Here is a 20,886-nt window from a genome sequence, read left to right on the forward strand (position 1 = left end):
TGTTCACAACAGGAAGAACATTAATCCTAGAATTCTGTTATTACAGTTAATACAAAGATCTACAAATGATTCATATATTACATTCTCATTACATACAAATGAGAACTGTTCTTTAGGAGACTGAAGAATACATCTTGTTTATATTCCTTCCTATACATGCCAGCCAAAAATATTTTGAATCATGTTTTTGCTAAGCTAGGTTTACTCCATACATTTAATTCTTCAGTTTAGGTCACTGTGAGATACTTTCTCTGCATTAAACTTCTGCATCTCACTTTCAGATATTGAATATTGTACCAAGACAAAAGGAAGTCTCCTTCTGTAAGATGCTAGATGCACTAGAATCTGATACTACAACAATACACCTTGTCTTTTCTAGGGACAAGTCTGCAATTACTTTGGAGGCACTTTTAAGTTGCCATGTATGTCAGTATTCTCTCATGAAGTCATTGTGGATGGCAGATCCCTCCCCAGGAACAGACTACCCAGTTTGTCTGCCACTGGCTAATTTAACAATACATAAGAGATGCACCACTCTTACATACAAGTTAGCCCTAGTCAACACCACAGCTATCACACCTAGAAGAGTTACAGAAGTTTGCTGCTGTTGAGCAGTATCAGTCTACTCAATGTTTTATAGGCTATGTATGATTACATTTTCTTATTAGTTTGTTTTACAAAGAGTCAAAGAACAAGGAACTCCACAAAACAGTTGAGTTTTCATACATCAAGGTAAGTGATATAATTTTTTTTTTTTAAAGAGTTTGTATTTTGTGAAGTAGCTTATGTATTTTAAACATTAACACCAAGCCCAAGAGTGCATTAAAGTATATTTACCCATTATATGTTTCAGAGACACCTGCGAATGGTTCATTCCCACATTTAGCAAATAAAAACACTGTGTTTAATAGTAGTGCCACTGAACAAGTGCCTATCATGAACTTGATTATGCTTTTGCAATCCATTTTGCACTTGGAAACCAAGAAGCCACTTATGATTTGGCCTAGTGCTGCTGCTGGAATTAATACAAGTCCTAGAGGAAAACAAGACACCAGCAATTACACAAAAAGGCAAGACAATTAGTGAAGCAATTTAGAGTGCAATTTCATGTTCAGAAAATCATAGCAGTTACCTGTATCTTAAGATGCAGTATATGTGATGTCATTTTAAAACCATCCTATCCAAATCTATGAGCATTTTAATTTAATTTCATTGAAAGTGATTTCTTCTACCCTTACACTATCTTTAGCCTCTTCAGAAATACTTAAGTGTGACTTAATTGTTAAAAACCAAAAGTTCAATGCAGTAAATCAAAATTGCTTAGAAGTATACAGCTATAGTGGCCAAGAACCTCTGAACACCAGCAGGCTGTTTTATGAAGCTTCAAAACATTATTTCAGTGCTTCACAGTATTTTTACATGCCTATCTGGTGTTCATTATTATACACTTATACTGCAAGCTTCCTGTAGGGTAACATAATCCCTGTCATACAATATATAGCACAAGACACAATTAAGCATCTACAGAAAAATAGTTTAAGTTGCTGAGTTAGATGGGACAGTTTTACTGTCATTGATATTGTCCATAACAGTGCAAAGAGGATAAGTCATTAAGATACTAGGTGGGTAACTGAGTATTTTTCTATGGCTARTACACAGCACAACCCAGAAGTGATCAGTGTAGCTTGCACTGACCTGAGACAACTCATTTTAGAGACAGTTCAGGTACAGTGGCTGAACTAGTATAGTGACAGGCCACAGATACCTGTGGTCAAGGATCATTCAAATAAAGGCCACTGAAAATACTCAGACTAGCTAGTTCAATATTAGATCTGGTACAGCAAGCCAGCTTTCAACATTAGAGGCGTTTCCTTAAATTTGTACATTGGAATTGGAAGCATTGGTAGTGTTAATGAAATTAAAAAGAAACTAAAACAAATGCACAGGGTGGGGCAGAAAGTTTTCTACTTCATTGCAGATTAGTGTTTAAAACCTGACCATGTATTCCAATGTATTTCTGTATAAAGTTTGCAGGCTTTTTTTTGAAGCAACATTCATCTGAGTAGCAGTAATACTAATATTCTAGTATTACCAGGGGAATAGGTTATTCAGAAAGTCTCAAGCACAACATATCTGCTGGAGTAAGAGCACTTCAATTAGCATATGCTTGCACAGCAGCACCACAAAGCTGAGAAGTTAGCAAGACAGGTTTCAGAAGTACTAAGTCTGCCATCTTGCAAGCATCTGTTGACATATCTACTTCTGTGTGGTTGCTGTTCTTCAAAAGCATTTGTATCAGAATTAATCACGTGTTCCTACTTAGTGCAGCTTCTCCATCATATTCTCCTATTTGTTTTTCCAATACTCAGCTTTTCACAACCTTTCCTTTTTCCACCTATTATCTGGTATGCACACACAATAAATGACAGCAAGCCACCTGCAGAAGCAGTTACACAACCATTTCAGAATACACCCCAGTTAGACAGTTCTTTTATTAGATGTTAACCTACTGTAGCATTACAGTGCAATGGAAGGGAAAGAACAGCTCAACCTCTTATTTGCAGCAAGCAGTACTTCATCTTGTTTCCTTTAGCAGAGACTAAGGCTTAGCACTCCTTCAGCTGAATTTAATTATGAAAAAATAAATTCTAGTCACCAAAAATAAGGGTAGAAACTATATTCAGAAGCACAAGTCTCACTCTCTGAAGGTTAATACCAAGCCTACTGAACCTGCAGACAACTGGTAGATTTGTACCCTTGATGCACAAGGGTTCTTAGGACAGATAAGTACGGCTTAAAAAAAAACTGCATTTCTGTAGTGTTCATATAAATACCTCCACAAAAGAGCCTCAGACAAGTACAAGATAGCCAATATTCACTCTGCTACACTAATAAGGTGGTCAGCATAACACATTTAAGATTTAAATTAAAAATCATATTACCTCCTAGAGTTGCTGAAAAACTTGATGTCTGTCCAAACTGATTTTCTATGAACTTTGGTAGAAATGTGGCAAAGCCTGTGGCAACTAAAGCTTCTGAAGAACTTGCTATTATCAGACTCATGAGCACAGGATTTTTCAGCAGTATCTATGTGGAAAAATTAGCATAACACTCAGGAAACAGTGACATTTATATGGTTTCACAATGAGATTTGAAAGCAGACCCTTTTATGTTGACAGTCATTAATATGCTTTCCTTGCTTTAACAGTCTTAAGCAGTGAGTAGTGCGCATTAAAGACTTTCAGCAGCACTGCAATCTTTGTCATACCACAATAAAAAGAACAACTACTAAAAACCTCCTGTAAAATTTCAAAATATCAGAACCTCAAAATAAAATGTTATGCATAGGAAATTCCAGATTTTCTTACCATGAGTGCCATAGGAAAGTCTTTAAAACTTTTTCCAATGTTCTTGATTTCAACAAGTGCCTCACTTCCATCATTATGAGTCTCAGATATTTTTTCAGCTTGTATTTTTGCTGTGCCTACAGAAGGAAATATTTTTGGACAATGAATACATTGAACCATGTTCTTAAAACTTCTTAAATATTGAAAAATATCACAGTAAAGCTTTCCTTTCCTTAAGAACCCAGGCTCAAACATTGTAAATCTTGATTTTACTGATACAGATCAATAAAAAGATCAATAATTTATTCCTATGGAAAAAAAGTTTGGCTGAAAGCATCACGCTTCCCTTTGAAAGCTTTGTCTGTGAGAAGAGAAGATGTTATCAAAAATATCTTAAGAATTTCAGACTACTCTGAAGCCTACTCAATACTTTTTTTAGCCCTCCCATTCTCTCCAGTTCCTTGTTTCACTGTTCCCTGTCCTCCACCATTTCTCTTTCCAGAGATGCTGGATAGGTTCATTAAAATGCTCTTTTGAGGATATTCTTAGATAGTAGCTACCTGAACAAAGAGGCAGAAAGTAAATTAAAAGTATTCTTTCAAAGACTGCTCTGGGATACTTTGATTCATACTTTAGTGTTCCACCCAAAAAGGCAATAGAGTCAAAGACAACAATGCAAGAGTTAATTCAATGGAAATTCCTAGATTGTTATAATTCTTGATAGCTAACTTAGCAGCTTTAAATACAGCCCTAGAAGCTTAGCTGCAAGCATTTTCCAAAAAACGTTGACCACCACTTTCCATGCTCTACCCCTTTCCAGTCCTACCTAACACCTTTCTTTCAAGGCTCTCCCTCTGCTTTATTTACCTATTGTTCCAAAGGCAGCATTTTGGAAACAAGGTACTTAATATCAGGCTTTATCATGTTGCTATGTCTTCAGCTAAGCAGAAGCAGAGAGGAATCAATCATTCTCAGTCCAGCACTGTATAACCCATACAAACAGATCTCCCTTCCAAAGTAATCTATTACTGTTAAATATTTACCTGGCAGGTGCTTTGGAAAGCATGAAAAAGGTATTATCAGAAGCCAAATTGCAAAAAAACATGCAAGAAATGCTATCCACCATGCCCCAAGCCAACGTGGGTCATCTTGATCCAGCTTTGTTCTGAAAAGATAATTTGGAAGATTAGGTTTAAGTTATGAACTCAAAAGCAGCAATTTGAGACATCAGTAAGCTTTGTTACTCTAGTAGTAGCCAAAAGCCTTTGGAGAGTGTTATTTTCTTCTCCTTTTCTGCATGTATTCTATTTTCTCTGCTTGAATAGTGTACTTACCACATCTATTATAGTAATATCACACTACCAAATACAGTTTTCACTTATTAATCAAATTCAATCTGATTTGAAGCCTACTCTGATCTTTATTTCAGGATACTGTAGCATTATAACACGAAGCTGTTTTTGAGAAAAGTCTTCATAATCAATTGGTTACATGAAAGCCAATAGTACCTCAGAAGAATGCTATTGCATTTACTGTTGCACATTACTTTTTGAAGAGTGAACTGCCACTCAGCTGACAGATTTTCTAGCAAACTCTCCCCCAGCAGGAAAGTCATATCTCACTTTTTAAATCCCACCTCAGGAAAACTTTTTACGTGATATCAATAGACAGACTAACAGGTAAGGAATGCCTAATCCAAAGCCATTTTTGTTCATCACCTTTAAAATATCTTTGAAAACTAGAACTATTTGCACAAAACTTTCAAGGGAGTGACTATTCATTATAGGAAGCATCTTACTTGCTAGAAGCCCTAGTAACACAACTTGGTGACAGGTTAAACAATTTCACAAAAAAAACAAACAAAAACAAAAACACTATTTTCCAAGTAAATGCTAGACCCCATCCCTCCCATTGAGAGGGGTTTAAAGTTTTAACAAGGATTATTAGAAAAACAAAGTAAAAGACTAAATGTTGTCTTGCCTTTCTGGAATCTGGATATCAATATAAATACTAAGTAGCTGCCCTCCTAAGACATAGCCAATAGCAGGGCCCAGCAGTGACATGGCATAGCCAATTCCTAGAAGAGAAAAATAGATACATCAAGCTTCACCACACACTTCCAAGGCTTTATTTTAAAGAACTGCAAATAAACTTAAGACCAAATGGTTTCTGTAATTCAGCCTGTTCCTTCAATGTCATTATTTAGCCTACAGTGTGCAGAAAACAAATCTGTACTTGTGCCAATATACTTGAAAGTTTGCAGCTAATTGAACCTCTGAGGAAAGGGAGGTTTCAACACAGTAAGACACCTCTGACAGCATCTTTATGCATTATTTGTCTTTAGCATGCGTCTTGTGCCTACAAGCTACCATGTGAAAAGTTTCTGAAGTGAAGAGCATCAGTTGTTAACAGTACATGAAAGCAATCAGAAACAAATATTTAGATTTTAGTTTGAGTTTTAAGTTGATTTTTAGATTAGTCAAGATCAGAATGCAGGATGTTGTTAAAGCTGTTGACAGGCCTAATACCTGCCACTTGAAGTTTTGTGGAAAATTGAATGACATGCACACCCACCAGAGCTCTTAACAGCTCTTGAAAATTTTAAGAAAAAGTGGAAGATGTAGGCAAGTCCTACATAAAAGCCCTTTTTACTCCATTCACTATTTTTGCCTTATTACAAGATTTTCTCGATTCCCCAATAGCTGTTCAGGCCTATCAGCCAAATGTTTGTGGTACATTAGCATTATAAGCAAGAGCAGTGTCTCTGCGGATAAAGGCTGGCAACTAATAGTAACTAGAGCTGTCTAAGTAACTAATGAGTCAGGCAACCTTACTGCTGATATTCCTGAGTTGAAGAATCCAGATTTCTGATTTATTTTCAAGATGCCTGCTTCCTAAATATTCAACATTTCAGTCATTTTGTTATTTCAGCATTATTTAAATGGCAAAAACAGAACAGGAAGGAATACCTAAGTACCAGCAAATGAAAATAAATATTGAGTTGACAATAGCCCAGACTCTCCTCTATTTTGGAAACAGACATATTCATAGGACCACTCAGTTAAATTCACATTCATCTTACAGAACTTCAAACTTAGCTTAGAAGGTTCTTTTGCCCTCTTACAGACCACTCAGTTTAAATCAACATTTGGAACTGCTTAACTATCCACTGGCTTTAGAGTTAGATGTCTCAGTCCAGCAAGATGATGGTCCTTCTCAGAAGAGAAAGCCTACCAACTTGTAAGTTGAAAGTACATATTCTAAATTATTTGCAGAAACCTCCATTTCTTTTGCTCTCTTGCACAGACCTTCTTGCATCAGGTAAGAAGGCAATGCAACATTTTAATTCCTCAGTACATTACATGAAAACTAGAAAAAAGTTATAGGCTTAATGTAGGTACATAACCTCTCATTGTAATTCCCTTCTATTTTTGTTTCGTTAGGCAGAAGTAATACACCGTTCTGCTAAATTTGGCAGTAGCCTGAACACTGCACTAGCATCAGTTCTCTCTATTGGTCAGTTATGTTTTAAGTCAACACTATTTTCCTGAGTTTGCATACTGTTCCTTGATCCCCTTAATCATGCAGGCAGCCCTAGTTCTCCTCTATTTCACTAGCCTCAGAAAAATTTGAAGTAACTTCTCTCCAGATAGAGAAACAGCAAAAATAAAAGCAGTCTGTTATTTAAGATGTAGCATAAGCAGCTGGCTTATCTGTGGGTATCAAATAAAGTGGCTTGCCTGGAACTATTAAGCAAAAATTGTATGCAAGCAGAGACAGAACTGAAACCTTAATTAAAATATTGGCTTAATCTGCAAAAGAATCCAGGAATCTATGATGCTTTAGTTGCCTACTACAGGTTATCAATATAATTAATATACTTTTTATCAGCACATGCCTACAACAGGGAAGTGCTGAGTAACTTCATAACCTCAGAAAACAGACTACATTAATTCTTAATCGTGGTCTGTAATCTCTTCAGACAGTATTCTCTGGGCTATGTGTGCTTTTGCTGCCTAATTTAATATTCTATAATTATCTAGCATCCCACAATAAAATAAACCCATTCTCCACATTCCTAGACATTCTCTTACCTTCAGTTAAGGAAAAGTCAGGTGTACAGCCTGTCCTTTGTGCTCAGTCACATAGCTATTAAGACTAGGCACTTAGAGTGGACTGTCAAGTTCTGTGCAAGTTTGGTATTACTGAATTACTTTACAAACAAGCAAGCAATGAAGAAATATTAATTTTGAGGTCCCTCCATAAAAACATTTAAAGATGTTGTAGCTCATGATCAACACAGGCAATGCATTAGAACTAGTTCAAAAAGAAGTTACCTATATAAAGGGAAGATTTGTGTTTTGGGACGCTGTCATCAATAAAAGCTGTCCCCAAAGTATATAGTGGAGTTCCTCCAACTCCCAGCAACAGTTGGGCCAGGATAAAGACATACAGGTAGTTAGAAAGTGAAGACTTTGTGCTGGCACTGCAAGTGAAGTTAGCAGAGTTTGCTCCTGGAATTTGACAGGTATCTGAAAGACAGAAACAACAAGACTTTAAAACTCAATTACCCAACTCATCACATTCCAACTAAGAAAAACCATGTGCTGAAAGCTAAACTATGTGCACAGTGCTGGTGTTGTTAGGCTCCTGTTTTAATCTTCAGCCCTATTATTGATCTTCTACACAATACAGCCCTGATCTATGACATAATATACTCTTATGGAAATATTATCATGGCTTGGTTTTTGTTTCTTTAAGCACAGAAAGATGGATGAAATAGCCATATTAAAATCCTTTGGATTGCTGAAAGCATTATTGACCAAATGTATGCAAAGACTGTCAAATGGTTACACAACAGTTATTTAATGAATACATCTAGGTAACAGATGTTTTACCTTGTTCTTGTACCTTATGATTGAGGAACACTGAATCTCTACTCTTAAAGGACTACAGTGCCTAACTAATGTAGTCATAGCCTGAAGAACAGGAGGGAAGACTGTTGGAGAAAGTACAGCTTTCAGAGTCCCAGGCAAAAATAATTCCTTCTCTTCTATCCTATTTTGAGAAAAGTATTTCCCTACTAAAAACAACAAAAACAAAGTAGCTCTCACAGAGCATGCTGTCATATCTCCAGAATGAGAAGCTAATGTAAAGTCTCTGCATTTGTCTATAAATAAAAGCAGGAAGCAGAGGTGGAATATGTTAAAGTTGTGCCTACTCCTGTAATGTTTGGCACTATCAGGAGGGAAGGGAAAGGAGGAAGTGAAGACAGAATCTGCTTTCCCTTCTTCTTCTGGCTATCACTGAACTTTTAAGTGCAGTCGCAAGAGACATGACCAAAAGGAAAAAAGAAGCATAGTTCTTCCCAAACTTCTCCATAGGAGACTGTATAACGTTGAGAAAGAAAATCCATCAGTTTGGTAGGAACAAGCCATATTGAGCAATTATGTGAAAACCACCTTAAGTGTCATGTCAGATACAGTAGATCCACTTTGCCACAAAATTACTACATTTTTTTTTTCAGTTCCTTTTGCTTAAGTAAAAGGTGTTCTCAAATGTAAACAAAGGGCAAGCTTGCCAATGCTTTGGGCTCACAAGACACAAGGAAGACCTTGGCACACAGCAGCTATTTCATACACTGAAGTTACCAGAAACAGATCCATAGATCATGCTGTTCTCTGAAAGTGACAGCATAGCACCACAGCAGAAATGTCATGTTGTACAGAATAGGTGATTCAGTGCTATTGTACAGAAACTGGCAACAGGGACAGATGGGAATACCTCACTTTGAGGGGACTCATTTTCTTTCCTTCCCACTTAGCAACAATTTCCATTTCAATTCTGCACTGTGAAGACAGTGGGGATATTTTTTTTTTTTATGAATTACTACTCTAAAATTAAAGTATATTTTCCATTTAATATTAAAACCATTTTCTTTAGCAATATTCTTCTCTACTGCAAGAAATGATTTTAAGTCTTTCATCTGTTTAACTTCATATTATTTGTATGCACAACATCCAAATTTGACTGTAGAAAGACACCATGCCATACAACACATTCATTCAATAGCACTGATTGTATAGAATATACCTGCAGTTAAATGTTAATATCCTACAGTTATTAGGCAAATCTAATCCGCATTCAGCTGATTATTTTAGAGTAGTACACAAATAATAGTATCTTCCCAATAAAATACCCATGTCAGTAATACACTGAACAAGAAAATACCCTGAATGATGTTTAAAAAGCTTAGTTTGAGATCTACATATTGTAATGGTGATCAAACTCTAGAGTTAACAGAACCTCCACCTGCAATGTTTCTGTTCATGTCAAAATAACGATTTTCAAAACCTGTGTCATTACATTACTGATTATAGTTTCTCTCCATCAGTTTTCCAGCTCTTCAGTTTAGATGCCCTAGCATAATTACCCTGACATTGAGATAATTATCTCAATAAGTTATCACACTAGTCTGTTTTCAGAACCACATGATCAGGTCTCCAACTACAAAAAGAGAACCAACATGCACTTCAAGTTTAATACAATTATAACCCTATTATTTGCATCACCTAACAGACTCCTTAAAGAAAATTCAATATACATGCATCTGCAGAGTGGTATCATATACCATACAGTCCATTTCAAGAAATATTTTAGAAGTAAAGAGAATAAGGTAATAGTGAAACTGAGTTTAAGCCAGCATCAACCAAAACTGCCATCAAATGATAGTTTACTCCCGCAAACTCAGCTATCAGTATCACCCCCTCTTCTGTCAGCTCAAGGTTTTGAACAGTTAGATTGGGAAAGTGACCCAGGTTAAGTTTAACCTGGATTAGTTCCACAAGCCTGTTTGCTGTAGTCATAAGAACTGTGGAGAGAGGGTACTGGCTTTCACATGACCAGAAGAGCCTAAATTCAGATAAACCAAGCTATGGAAAAAGTTTTTAGCTGACTTACCATCTTTTTACTGCCTTTTCTCCATAAACACGTTTTCCTTTCTCAAAGTTAAGACATATTTTGAAGAGCAGAAAAACTACTCGTATTGCAATACCACCCAACGAAATAAATCATTATAAGCCTTCTTTCATGTTTTGATATACCCACCTGAATCCAAGTTACGTAAAGGCTAAAATGTTTCCAAAGATCTAATGCAACATCCAAGCCAAGCTGTAGCCAACTGAGATGCTTTAGCAGTAACATTAGTTAGAAGTAAGGCAGATTAAGAGTAGTTTTAACTGCACTAAACCTACAGTCAGTGGGATTTGGGGGGATGAGAAGGGTTGTGAGAAACAAGAACAGCTGGTTTTATTCCCTTTTAGACATCAAGATCTATCTGCCCTTTAAGTCTTGAATGGGAAAGTCTCTTTGAAAGACTTCAATGAGCACACTGAATAAAGACCAAAAATTCTTAAGGCAGATGTTCTGTAGTAGTAGAACATCTGAATTGAGAAATACACCAAGCAGAATAGAGAACAGCAGCACTGTAAGTTATCTGACTAGTCAGATAGTCTCTTCAGGGAGCAAAACCAACAGTAAGCAGACACTACTGTGCAGGACAGGAAACAGTCAAATTTGAGGCTTATATCATGCCTTCCTACTCCCCCCATTTTAAGGGATGCTCACATATCACCATTAGTACCAAAATGCCAGTTAAATTTAGTTGTCCTCAGTATCTTCTAGAAAGAAGGAGGAACCAATTATTGTCCTTCCTAGAAGAACTTTTAGATACAGAATGACTTCCCTATAGCCACAGTTTCCAGAACAGAGAGCTGAAGAAAGATGCTCAAGCCATTCTTCCTTTCCTCAAAGGACACAACATGTATTTCAACTCAAATAGCTAAGGCCAGTTACAATATACATACATGTATGCATTCCTTTTTTTTAAAAAAACAAGCATCAACATAGTTGATAAGTTGATTATCCTCGCAATAAAGTTGTGCAAAGTAAAGATCTACATTTTACATTTGCTCAAATGGTCATCCTGTACAAATTAAAACATGTTTCAGTAAGATTTTTTTATGGAAATATAAGAGTACATAACTCACCACTCCTATTGCAGTTTAGTCCTCTATATTACCCTCAAAAAAAAAAAGTCAAATACAGAATGCTTTTATTACAGAACCCACTAGATGGAGCTCCTGTTTAGACTATAAATAACAGAGCCAGCTCATAGAATCATAGAATCAGTCAGGTTGGAAGGGACCTCTGAAGATCATCTAGTCCAACCTCCCTGCTCAGCAGGGTCACCTAGAGCATATTAGACAGGGTTGCATCCAGGCAGGTCTTGAAGATCTCCAGGGAAGGAGACTCCACAACTTCTCTGGGAAACCTGGTCCAGTATGAGTCTGAACATCCCAAGTTATCTAAACAAGTCATAATAACAAACAGCTGATTACATCTAAGTTACATTTGAGTCTGAAGTCTTTTACAGAGAGTTTAAACTCTAAAACATTAAGCACTTGCAGTGGCTACAGCTATTTACAAATGTAAACCGGTAGTCCATGAGCTAGCTACTCTGGTTAGGTACTCCACCAGAAAGAGTAATTCATTTCTAGAGTATTATTATAATCTGTCCCATGAAAAATTTTGTAGGGTATCATGCACACTAGGTTCAAAAACACATCTTAAGGCACAAGAGTAAGTTCTAGGATGACTAAGTCTTACACTGGAGGCTAGATGTATTTTGCAATCCAAATTAGGATTCACGTGGCATCTATACTAAATATTGCTCAGAACTACATTTCAGAGTTGTGCTTCAAGTGAAGCTCTCACTGTATTAATTAGATATTTATTCACATAGTTAACAACTGAACAGAAATAACAAGTAACCAAATAGGAACCATTAAAAAAATAGACAAGGTGGTGGGCTTTGGTATAAAGCACCAAGTAGATCTCTATAAAAATAGGATTGCCAAATAAACTGCTATTCCAAATGAAAAGTTCACTCCAAATACATTTAAAAACTTGATAAACAACTACTCACCCAGATAAAGAAAAGCAGCAAGTTTTTTTTGGTGAAGTGCTATTAAACTCTACATCTAAATGCATAGGTAGGATGCCCCACCAACATCATAGCTATACCAGATAATCTACAGGATCATGTACTGTGATTGATTTGTCTGTTAACAGGTGCCATTGCATAGCACACACAAACCTTTGAGTCTTCATTGGTCCACATATTCCCTGCACTATCAAGGGCATGTTGTGGTCATTTTTCTTTGACAGTTTTCATTTTCAATCACCTTAAGTCCTTAAATCTGAATTATACCAGTCAGAACTACATCATCAGGAATTCAGTCAGTCTACAGTGCCAAGGAGAAGAAAGCATGAGTTCCATTTAAAGCTTTCCACAGGTGCTGTATTTCAGAAGTCTGCAGACCATAAGCCCTAATAAGGTATTAAATCCTACAGCATCTTTAATGGCAGAGACATCTCAAATACTGATAAAAGGAACAGATTGAGATCTTTCCCCAGCATCAGTTTTGCTTGGTATCACCTGCAATAGTTGCCTGTCTCCCTCCCAGAACCCTCACACTGTCAGCATCTTGTTTCTATACAAAGAAAATTACAAACATTGATTAGATCTTTCTATGGATTCAGTTCAGCTTCCCTTCTACAGTAGTAACTTTACTCAAACACTATCTGGTCAGCTGAGACATTACGTTTAGAGTCAGATACAGTTCATGTACCTACTCTTTCACCAAAACCATCTATTTCAAGTTTCAAGTAAAAGCTCTACAGCTACCTTTCATGCATCTTTCTTAGATATTCAAAAGGGTAGTGGAATATGACATTATGCACTACATACCTAGCTGTGCCAGGGATACAATGTGTGTTTTTCTTGTTCATGTTAAAACAGCATAAATCTGACTACGGGTTGTTGTAGAATTGCATTATAATCCAATTAGAAAAACAACTTATTTTGCTACCATAACAAAGCTCGGTTAAACATGTTGATTATATATGTGGGCACAGGAATTCAGCATGTTAATGCAAGTAACCTGATGTCTGTCAAAACCTTACTCCTACCAGCTAAAGAGATATTAGAATTGTCCAGAACTATTATAAATATATACTATCAATGAGCTTTGGGTGTAACAAGCTGCTTAAAGTTAACTACACTTTCCACTCCTTCTGTGAAGTCAGGGTCAGACAACTAGCAAAAAACCCCACACAGAAAGAACATGACATGCCAACCAAAATCAGCTCTGTTGACTAAATGGCTTTGTGTAGACTTCTTTACTTACAGACCAACAACAGGTAAGAATCTTCACTGTGGTGAAGGTTGGAAGCATCATATTGAAACTGGTATTGCAGAATAATGGGACCATAATACAGTCAGGAGAGAGCAAGCTTCTGTTTCTCTGCTGTGACTTAATCAGTAAGCATCTGCTCACAGCCTCCAAACACTGAAGATCTTTCCTGGCCTTATTCTGTTGAAAGTTCAATTAACTTCTGCCTCAGATCCTCATTTGCAGACGGGGAGCAATAGCTTATTTAACTAATGGTCCATATCTGGACAGCACATGAAAGTGTATTATGTGATTAGTACTTGAAATAAAACTAACCTATTTGTAAGTCACCAACAACTGGAAGACTGAGAACGTTTCATCAGATTGCTTAATAGGTACTGATTGTTTTAGTGATCACTCTAATACGCTTAGTCACTGAAGGCATAAACCTGCTTAAGCATTGCACTAACAATTAACATGCTCCAGAAAGATTAAGCCATCCTACTTTTGAGGTACCTGGATGTGTACCTAGAGGTGTGCCACTAAACAGAGATGAAAGCATTTGGCATCAAGCACATTCCATTTAGTAAAGCCTTGTTTTATGAGGAGATCAGCAAGATCTTTGGTTTCCCCTTTGAAATCTGTGGGTTTCTTTAAACTAATCAACATTTTGGAGGAACTTAATGAAGCTTGTTAGTGAATTATTCAATATGCCTTTAAAGTAGACAATAGTCCCAAACCTGAGAATTAGTGTGCAATAGTATTTCAACAAAAAGCCACAGTAATTCTAGCAACTTTCCTTGAACATTTATTCTACATCATTGACCTCACCTGCATTCTTATTCACACACACACAGAAAAAAGCCAGATCTTTTTTCAAAGTGAACTTTGACTGCATTTATCAATGCAAAAAGGAGCATTTCACTTAAATATTTCTCATGAACAAGAGCTGATATCAACACCGATTTTTTTTTCTTCCTCCAGAAAAGGAGTTCAGCATGTAGGGAGGACTCTCTTTTGATCTTAGAGATTTCACAGAATCATCTGATTTCAATGTTAGAGATACTACCCCTTTAAGACAGATAATTGTTAATTATGTTGTACGAAGTTAACAGAGTTGCCCCAACTAGTTAAAGAGTTTTTTTGTTTTGTTTTGTTTTCAAAATAAGATTAACCTTACCTTCAAGTTTAGATCCATAGTGATATTTTCCACTACTGAAGTGTGGTAAGGAAAATATAAGTGAGCCCAATCCTAGCATAAATGCTGAGAAAGCAAGCCACCGTGGTTTGTGCCCTCTTTCTCCAAAGAAAGATATAAACAGTGACAATATACAAAAAGCAATGTCATAGCTTGCAGAGATCAAGCCAGTGAGGGAACTGTTCAGCTCGTAACGCTTCTCAATTGTAGAAATACTGATGTTAATCAGGCCATTTACCACAATACCTAAAACAGAAAAAAAAAAGTCAAGTTAGGTACTTAATTTGTTAAAGATGCAAGAGTAAACTCATCATTGTATGACGGAAGAGTTAAAATGAATACACTTAAAGCAATACATTTTAATGGATTTATCAGCTTTAAAATCCAGGCATATAGTGGACTGATACAGTTCCAACTTAAACCAGCCACACTGCACAGGATTTATCCAATTCTGTTCTCTCTTGCAGACACTAAACATTTAACAATCAAGTACTAAGCTAGCAAAATACCATGCCACAAACACTTAACATATTAAGGCTCCAGATTCAGTTTGAAGCAAATTTCTCATAGTGCACTACAGTGTCATAAGATACTATGTAAGTTAACAGGAAATTAGTCAAGACTATTACTTCAGTAAACATGTGAACACAAGCTAAACTGAAGCAAGTTACTTAAGAAGACATGGCTTTCTAATAGTTATTCTGTAGTCATTCTTCCCTCCCCCACTTAATACCCATCAAGAAGAGAGACAACACAAGAAGGCTTTTAAACAGGTATCCTTCCCTGTAATAGCAAAAAAAGCACAAGCTATTTTAGAATACTTTTCAACTCTATCAGAGCAACTGAGGTGCTTTACTTTCACTGGCAGAAGTTTGTACAGAACTTCAGGATCCTCTGATGCAGATGCAGCAGACAGGACCTGGAAGAAAGGCCTGTACAAGCTACTCTACTTAGGTAGATTCAAAAATTAACATCAAAAAACAGAGCCCAAAGTAGGTATCAATTGTGTAGTCTCCAGTGTACACTTAAACACTCTGGCCATTTTCACAGAAGTGTTGGCTATTACCTTGCATCTCATCCTGCCTCATTTTCTTCTTCAATGTGTGACACCAAGTAGCTAACAATCCCAAACTAGGATTGTTATAAGCGTGATGAATAGCCACAATTCATAATACTCCTAAATAACTTAATTATAGTCTAATTAAACTGTTTCTGTAATAAAATACAAGCTACAGAGAAGAATTAGGAAATCCTGTGGTCACAGTTGTAAATAAGAATTCTGGAACCTCACAAATGCCTCAAAGAACATTTACGCTAGATTAGAATAGTTCCATGAAATTCTGAAAATTTATGTTTTTTCAACCCTCTTTTATCAATGGTAAAATAAATTTAGTAAGATTAAGAAAACTATTATCTATGTAACTCTAAATTCAGTAGCAAGACACCTAAGGAAGTTGCCTAGAATTTTGACATAAAGCTATGTATTCCACATAAGAGAAAGTGGTCCCTTTAAAAAGACTTTTTTTTAATTGATGTTATCATATTACTATCACAGGAATATTTTAAGAAATGCTTATTCTTCCTTTATTTTCTTATTTAGTAATTCACCTCCATCAGTTCAACTACTCGTGAAGTCTCGACGACCATAAACTTGCTTCCTTCAGGACACATTTTATTTTCTTATCAGGTATAATTAAGACTGTCATATACTCATCCTGGAGGACAGACCTGTCAAGTAGGGACATACATATCTGTCTATGTATGGGGATATCAGTATACAAACCATACAAGGAAAATTACTGTCTCTCATGACACAGGCCTTTCAGTACATTTCCCAACACTAAAATTCAGATTCATTTTGAAGCAGAGAAATTCTATACCATCATGCCAAGACAGACAGCAGAAGGACAGATGACTAGAGATAGCAATAGATTACAGTTAGTTTACAATCAGAACTACAGTCTGCGGAAGTGAAACTACACAAGACAAGACCGAACTTCAACAAATCTGCTCAGAGTGCTCTACAAAATAATATTGTTCCAAATCTGTGAAGAAGCTATTTTCTTTTTACCAGAGAAATCCCCACCATGAGTAAACACTTCAACTTTCTAGAAGGAAGCAGCTTACGATATGTTCACTTCCTAAGCCTCTACCACACCTTTTTTATTTAGGATAGCAGTTTCACCTTTTAGTCCCATATGAAAAATGTGGTGGTCAGACTAATAAAAGTATTCAGATGTTTCCATTGCCACCATTCAAAATAAAATAAAGTTGCCAAAGGTGCAAAGGAGCAGTCACCACAAAGAACAATACTGGCATGAAGGAATGAACAAACAAGTTTTTCCCATTTGCATAATGCTTCGAACATTTACTAAGGCCTTAGAACATTTATATGAAGTAGGTGAGCTACTCGGCGAGTACAGAATTATAAGACATCGTCTTTTGCCCATAGTTTTGTCGTCATCTTTGATTTACATCCCAGAAGCCATAAAATACTGAAATTCAATTTGATTAGACAATTAGATTTCATTTGTAAAAAATTTACATGTGATGAGTGGCAGGACAATTTTTCAAGCATCACTATTTAGTAAACAATCACTAGAGTTTCTTCAGGAAAGATGGAACCTGGTTGATYTTAACACTTTATGGAAAAAAAAATATCCTACAAGAACATCAACATTTAATATTATTACAGAAATTATGTCCCAGCTATTCCCATCTAATACATTAACACCCTACAGCATATGTTAGAAAGTCAAAAAAAATCCAGCTTTCTCTAATATATTAAAGAACATGAGTTTTTCTTCATCCATTTAATAACAGCTGTGAGTTTTTAAAGCATGGTGGCTTTTGAACAGCAATTTGCAGACACCCAGCTGAAAAAGGAGCCTCTCTGGTAACCAGCCTAATCTGGCTATAAAATATTAACATTATCCAGGATTTTCAGCCAGAATATTATCTTCAACACTCCTCAATTCATTTACAAATATATTGCCAAAACAACTTGATAACTTATCTCAAAACCAGGTTTTGTTGCTTTGTTTAATAAAGTGTTACTGACATAAGGAATAAACAGCCTTTCCTGTATTCAAAATATTGAGATAAATGTTACCTTGTTTCCTACTGTAGCTAGAAGTCAAACACACCAAACTACTGTGTTACAAGATGCAATCATACATTTATGCAACTCAAGTGCCGTACAGAATCAGGTATTAGTCATGTAACCATGTTCCCATGTTCTACACAAAGAAGTGTTTTCTATTCTAGAAATACAGGTTTCACCTGTACTTGAAACAGACAGAAATGAAGAGTTATGTTTCACTTCAGACCTTCTGAGTAGTTGAAATACAGGGAAATCAGCTGCTAATGACAGCAATAGCCTCTTTCACTGGGCAGTTAAACAGTAACCTAATGAATGCATTCCTTTAGACAGCTGTGTGTGCATTTATATAAGTAAAATCCACACACATGCACTAGCCCACTGGAAATACCTACCTACTGTACTCACTCAGGATTTAAAGTGTCTAGCATGCATACACCAACATATAGATACTAATCCATATTACTGAATACTTTATGGTTCTTCAGTGTCAGAAACCCTTTCACAGAGGTACAATAGCATTGTGGAAAATCGTGCAGACATTTTATTTTCTTCAGTGATGGCTTCTATGACTTGGAGGGTAATGAAATAGATAACTTAAAATCATATTTTTTGCATATTGTTAGGTTACCTTGACTCTGAAACAGCAAGACCTAAGTATTTTTGCAAAGTTTCACATATGACACCAAATTTGTGGTGTGCAAGCCACTCTTGTTTCCCCGTGTTTCAAGGGTCACAATTTGAGTCTTCAGTGCCAAATTTCCTTTATGATTAACCAAAAGAGATTCAGAGAATCCACTTAACACATCATCAAGAAGGCCACAAGGTCTGCAGCAGCCACAAGCCTTCAAAAGAGTCTCAGAAACTTCCTTACATTAAGGCGCTAAATCTGAATTATGTTAGATACACAAGCCTCCGGCATACATCTATGCTTTAGTAACAGAACCAAGACCTGGATGAGCTGCAGAAGGAACACCCATAGCACTCTATGAAGGCAAAGACTCTTACAATACAAAACGTTTTTATGGTTGGGAACCTGCCCATAGTATCATTAAGAGATAAAATTTAAGTGATACTAAAATCATTACTCAACCAAGTAGACAATCAGCACAAACAATATTTTAATAAATATTATATAGCAATATTTGTTAGAGCTAGAAATACTCAAGAATCTTTGTTTAGTGCAACATAACCCAAGATTCTTCATTTTTAAACTCACAGCATTGTTTCCTATCCCTATTCCTTACCTAGGAAATATAAATGCATAATCCAAAGTCTTGCAGACCTCAGTGGCCATTGAGGTCAGTTATGTATTAAATTCTTCCACTTCTTTTTCCTGTGCTAAAGAAAATAAATTGGAGCTACTGTAAGATAACTGCAACAGCAGTCCCCCCCCTGTTCCTACCACCTGTAGTGTGGCCTTTCAAATATAGGCAAGGAACAACAGCTTCTACCCAAAAACTGTATAGATGCTTGGGTTATTTTTAAACCCCAAACCTGTGTACTAATAAAGGTTCAGATTCTAAATAGATTGAACTCAGTTTCAGCAAATACACATTAAAGATCCTGATTTTTTAAAAATATTTTCTAAACAATAGAAGCAGTAACGAGACACTTCCAGGTTTTTAAGAAGGCCATCCAACTCAGCTCCTCCAAGATCATCCCAATCACCTCAGTTTGGCGGCACGCAGAAACTCAATCACCCATACCCTGTGACTTAGGCACAGGCTACTTTCTATTTTAGTATAAAATCTTTTTCTATATTTTCTCCCTCTTCACAGCATTGTTATTCCTACTGTATGTGGAACAAGAAAGAGCTTCAAAGCCTCACCACTTTTCAGGAATTGCAGCTTTCTTTTCTAGCTTGTCCCATACAGTTGAAGATCTCTGAACATTAATTAGCTAGCTCTGTTTGAAGGATGAAAATCTAAGTAAGCTTTGAAAAACTCAAGTTTGTACACTTAATACACTAATGCAACCCTTTCCTCCTCCCGTTATTTTTTTCTAAATCTATGGCCAGCCAAGGCCCTAATGAATCTAGCTACAGGAGACAAACATAGGAATATCTGAAGCTAAGCAGCAGAAACCAAGAGCAAACTAAGCTTACRTTTTTCATCTCCAACTACTGTTTCAACTTACTGTTCAGTCTTAACTCAGCAGACAATTTTGTAGTTAGTTAAGTATTAAAAGGATGGTTGCACTCAGATCCACATACCAAAAGCACAAATTCTTAAAAGCAAACTTAATTACCTTCACTCTCACCCAGCCTCACCAAGTTACCTTTTAAGTTGGAAGGCAGAAAACATGGCACATGTTAGGCTCTCTACACTCGTGTCTATGAGTTTATATTACAAATGTTTTGTTCTCTGGCACATACATTTCAACCTATGAAGCACGTATGGAATATTAGCACACTGTGAGCGACTGGGAAGCAGCACAGACAAGGGTATGAAACACACAGTGCTGACAGGACCATGGACATATCAAGAGCTCAAAAAGRAAGGAAAAAACCAGACGAGCACGGAGGCGCGCAGAGACCAGCGCTGTGTGAACAGCTTCCTCACCTAGGGCACCAGCGCTCCCGCCTCCCCCGGCGAGGCGCTAACTTCACCCCGCGGCCGCGGCGCCCGCCAGCCCGCAGGCTCCCGGCTCTGCGGACCGCTGCTGCTCCCGCCCGCTCCTCCCCTCCCGGCTCGGCCCGGCCCCGAGAGGGGCGCCTTCTCCGCGGGAAGCTTGCCTTGGAAGATGGCCAGGAGGCTGTAGGCGGCCAGGTAGCCCTCGGGGTTGTTGCAGAGCTGCAGAGCCTTAGGGGCGCAGCGGCCCCAGCCGCAGGGCCCCTCCTCGGCCCCCGGCGGCGGCTGCGCGGCGCCGGCCGCGCTCGCCCCGCGCTGGCGGCCGAGGTCGGGGCTGGGGGGCTCAAACACCGGGTTCTCGATGCCGCCACCCTTCATGGCGCAACGAGACCGCCGCTCGGCACCTGCTGGAAGCAGCACCGGGCGCAGCGCT

The 20,886-nt window shown here is 37.3% G+C and overlaps 1 protein-coding gene across 1 annotated transcript in view; it reads right to left on the reverse strand.

The window, feature by feature from the left end:
• The window catches only part of SLCO4C1 (solute carrier organic anion transporter family member 4C1), a 32,698-nt gene extending 11,853 nt beyond the window's left edge, over positions 1-20,845 (reverse strand). Inside the window, exons 1-8 of the mRNA XM_085298751.1 lie at positions 20,618-20,845; positions 14,763-15,026; positions 7,685-7,879; positions 5,328-5,424; positions 4,391-4,512; positions 3,369-3,484; positions 2,943-3,087; positions 838-1,033 (exon numbers count right to left, since the gene is read on the reverse strand). Coding sequence (XP_085154877.1) covers positions 838-1,033; positions 2,943-3,087; positions 3,369-3,484; positions 4,391-4,512; positions 5,328-5,424; positions 7,685-7,879; positions 14,763-15,026; positions 20,618-20,831 — 1,349 coding nt within the window. The 5' untranslated portion in view covers positions 20,832-20,845. The remainder of the gene's footprint in view (positions 1-837; positions 1,034-2,942; positions 3,088-3,368; positions 3,485-4,390; positions 4,513-5,327; positions 5,425-7,684; positions 7,880-14,762; positions 15,027-20,617) is intronic.
• Positions 20,846-20,886: the final 41 nt, after the last annotated feature.

Source organism: Rhea americana, unplaced genomic scaffold (assembly GCF_003343005.1).
Source record: "Rhea americana isolate MKP2758 unplaced genomic scaffold, rheAme1 scaffold_141, whole genome shotgun sequence".
NCBI classification, from domain to species: Eukaryota; Metazoa; Chordata; class Aves; order Rheiformes; family Rheidae; genus Rhea; species Rhea americana.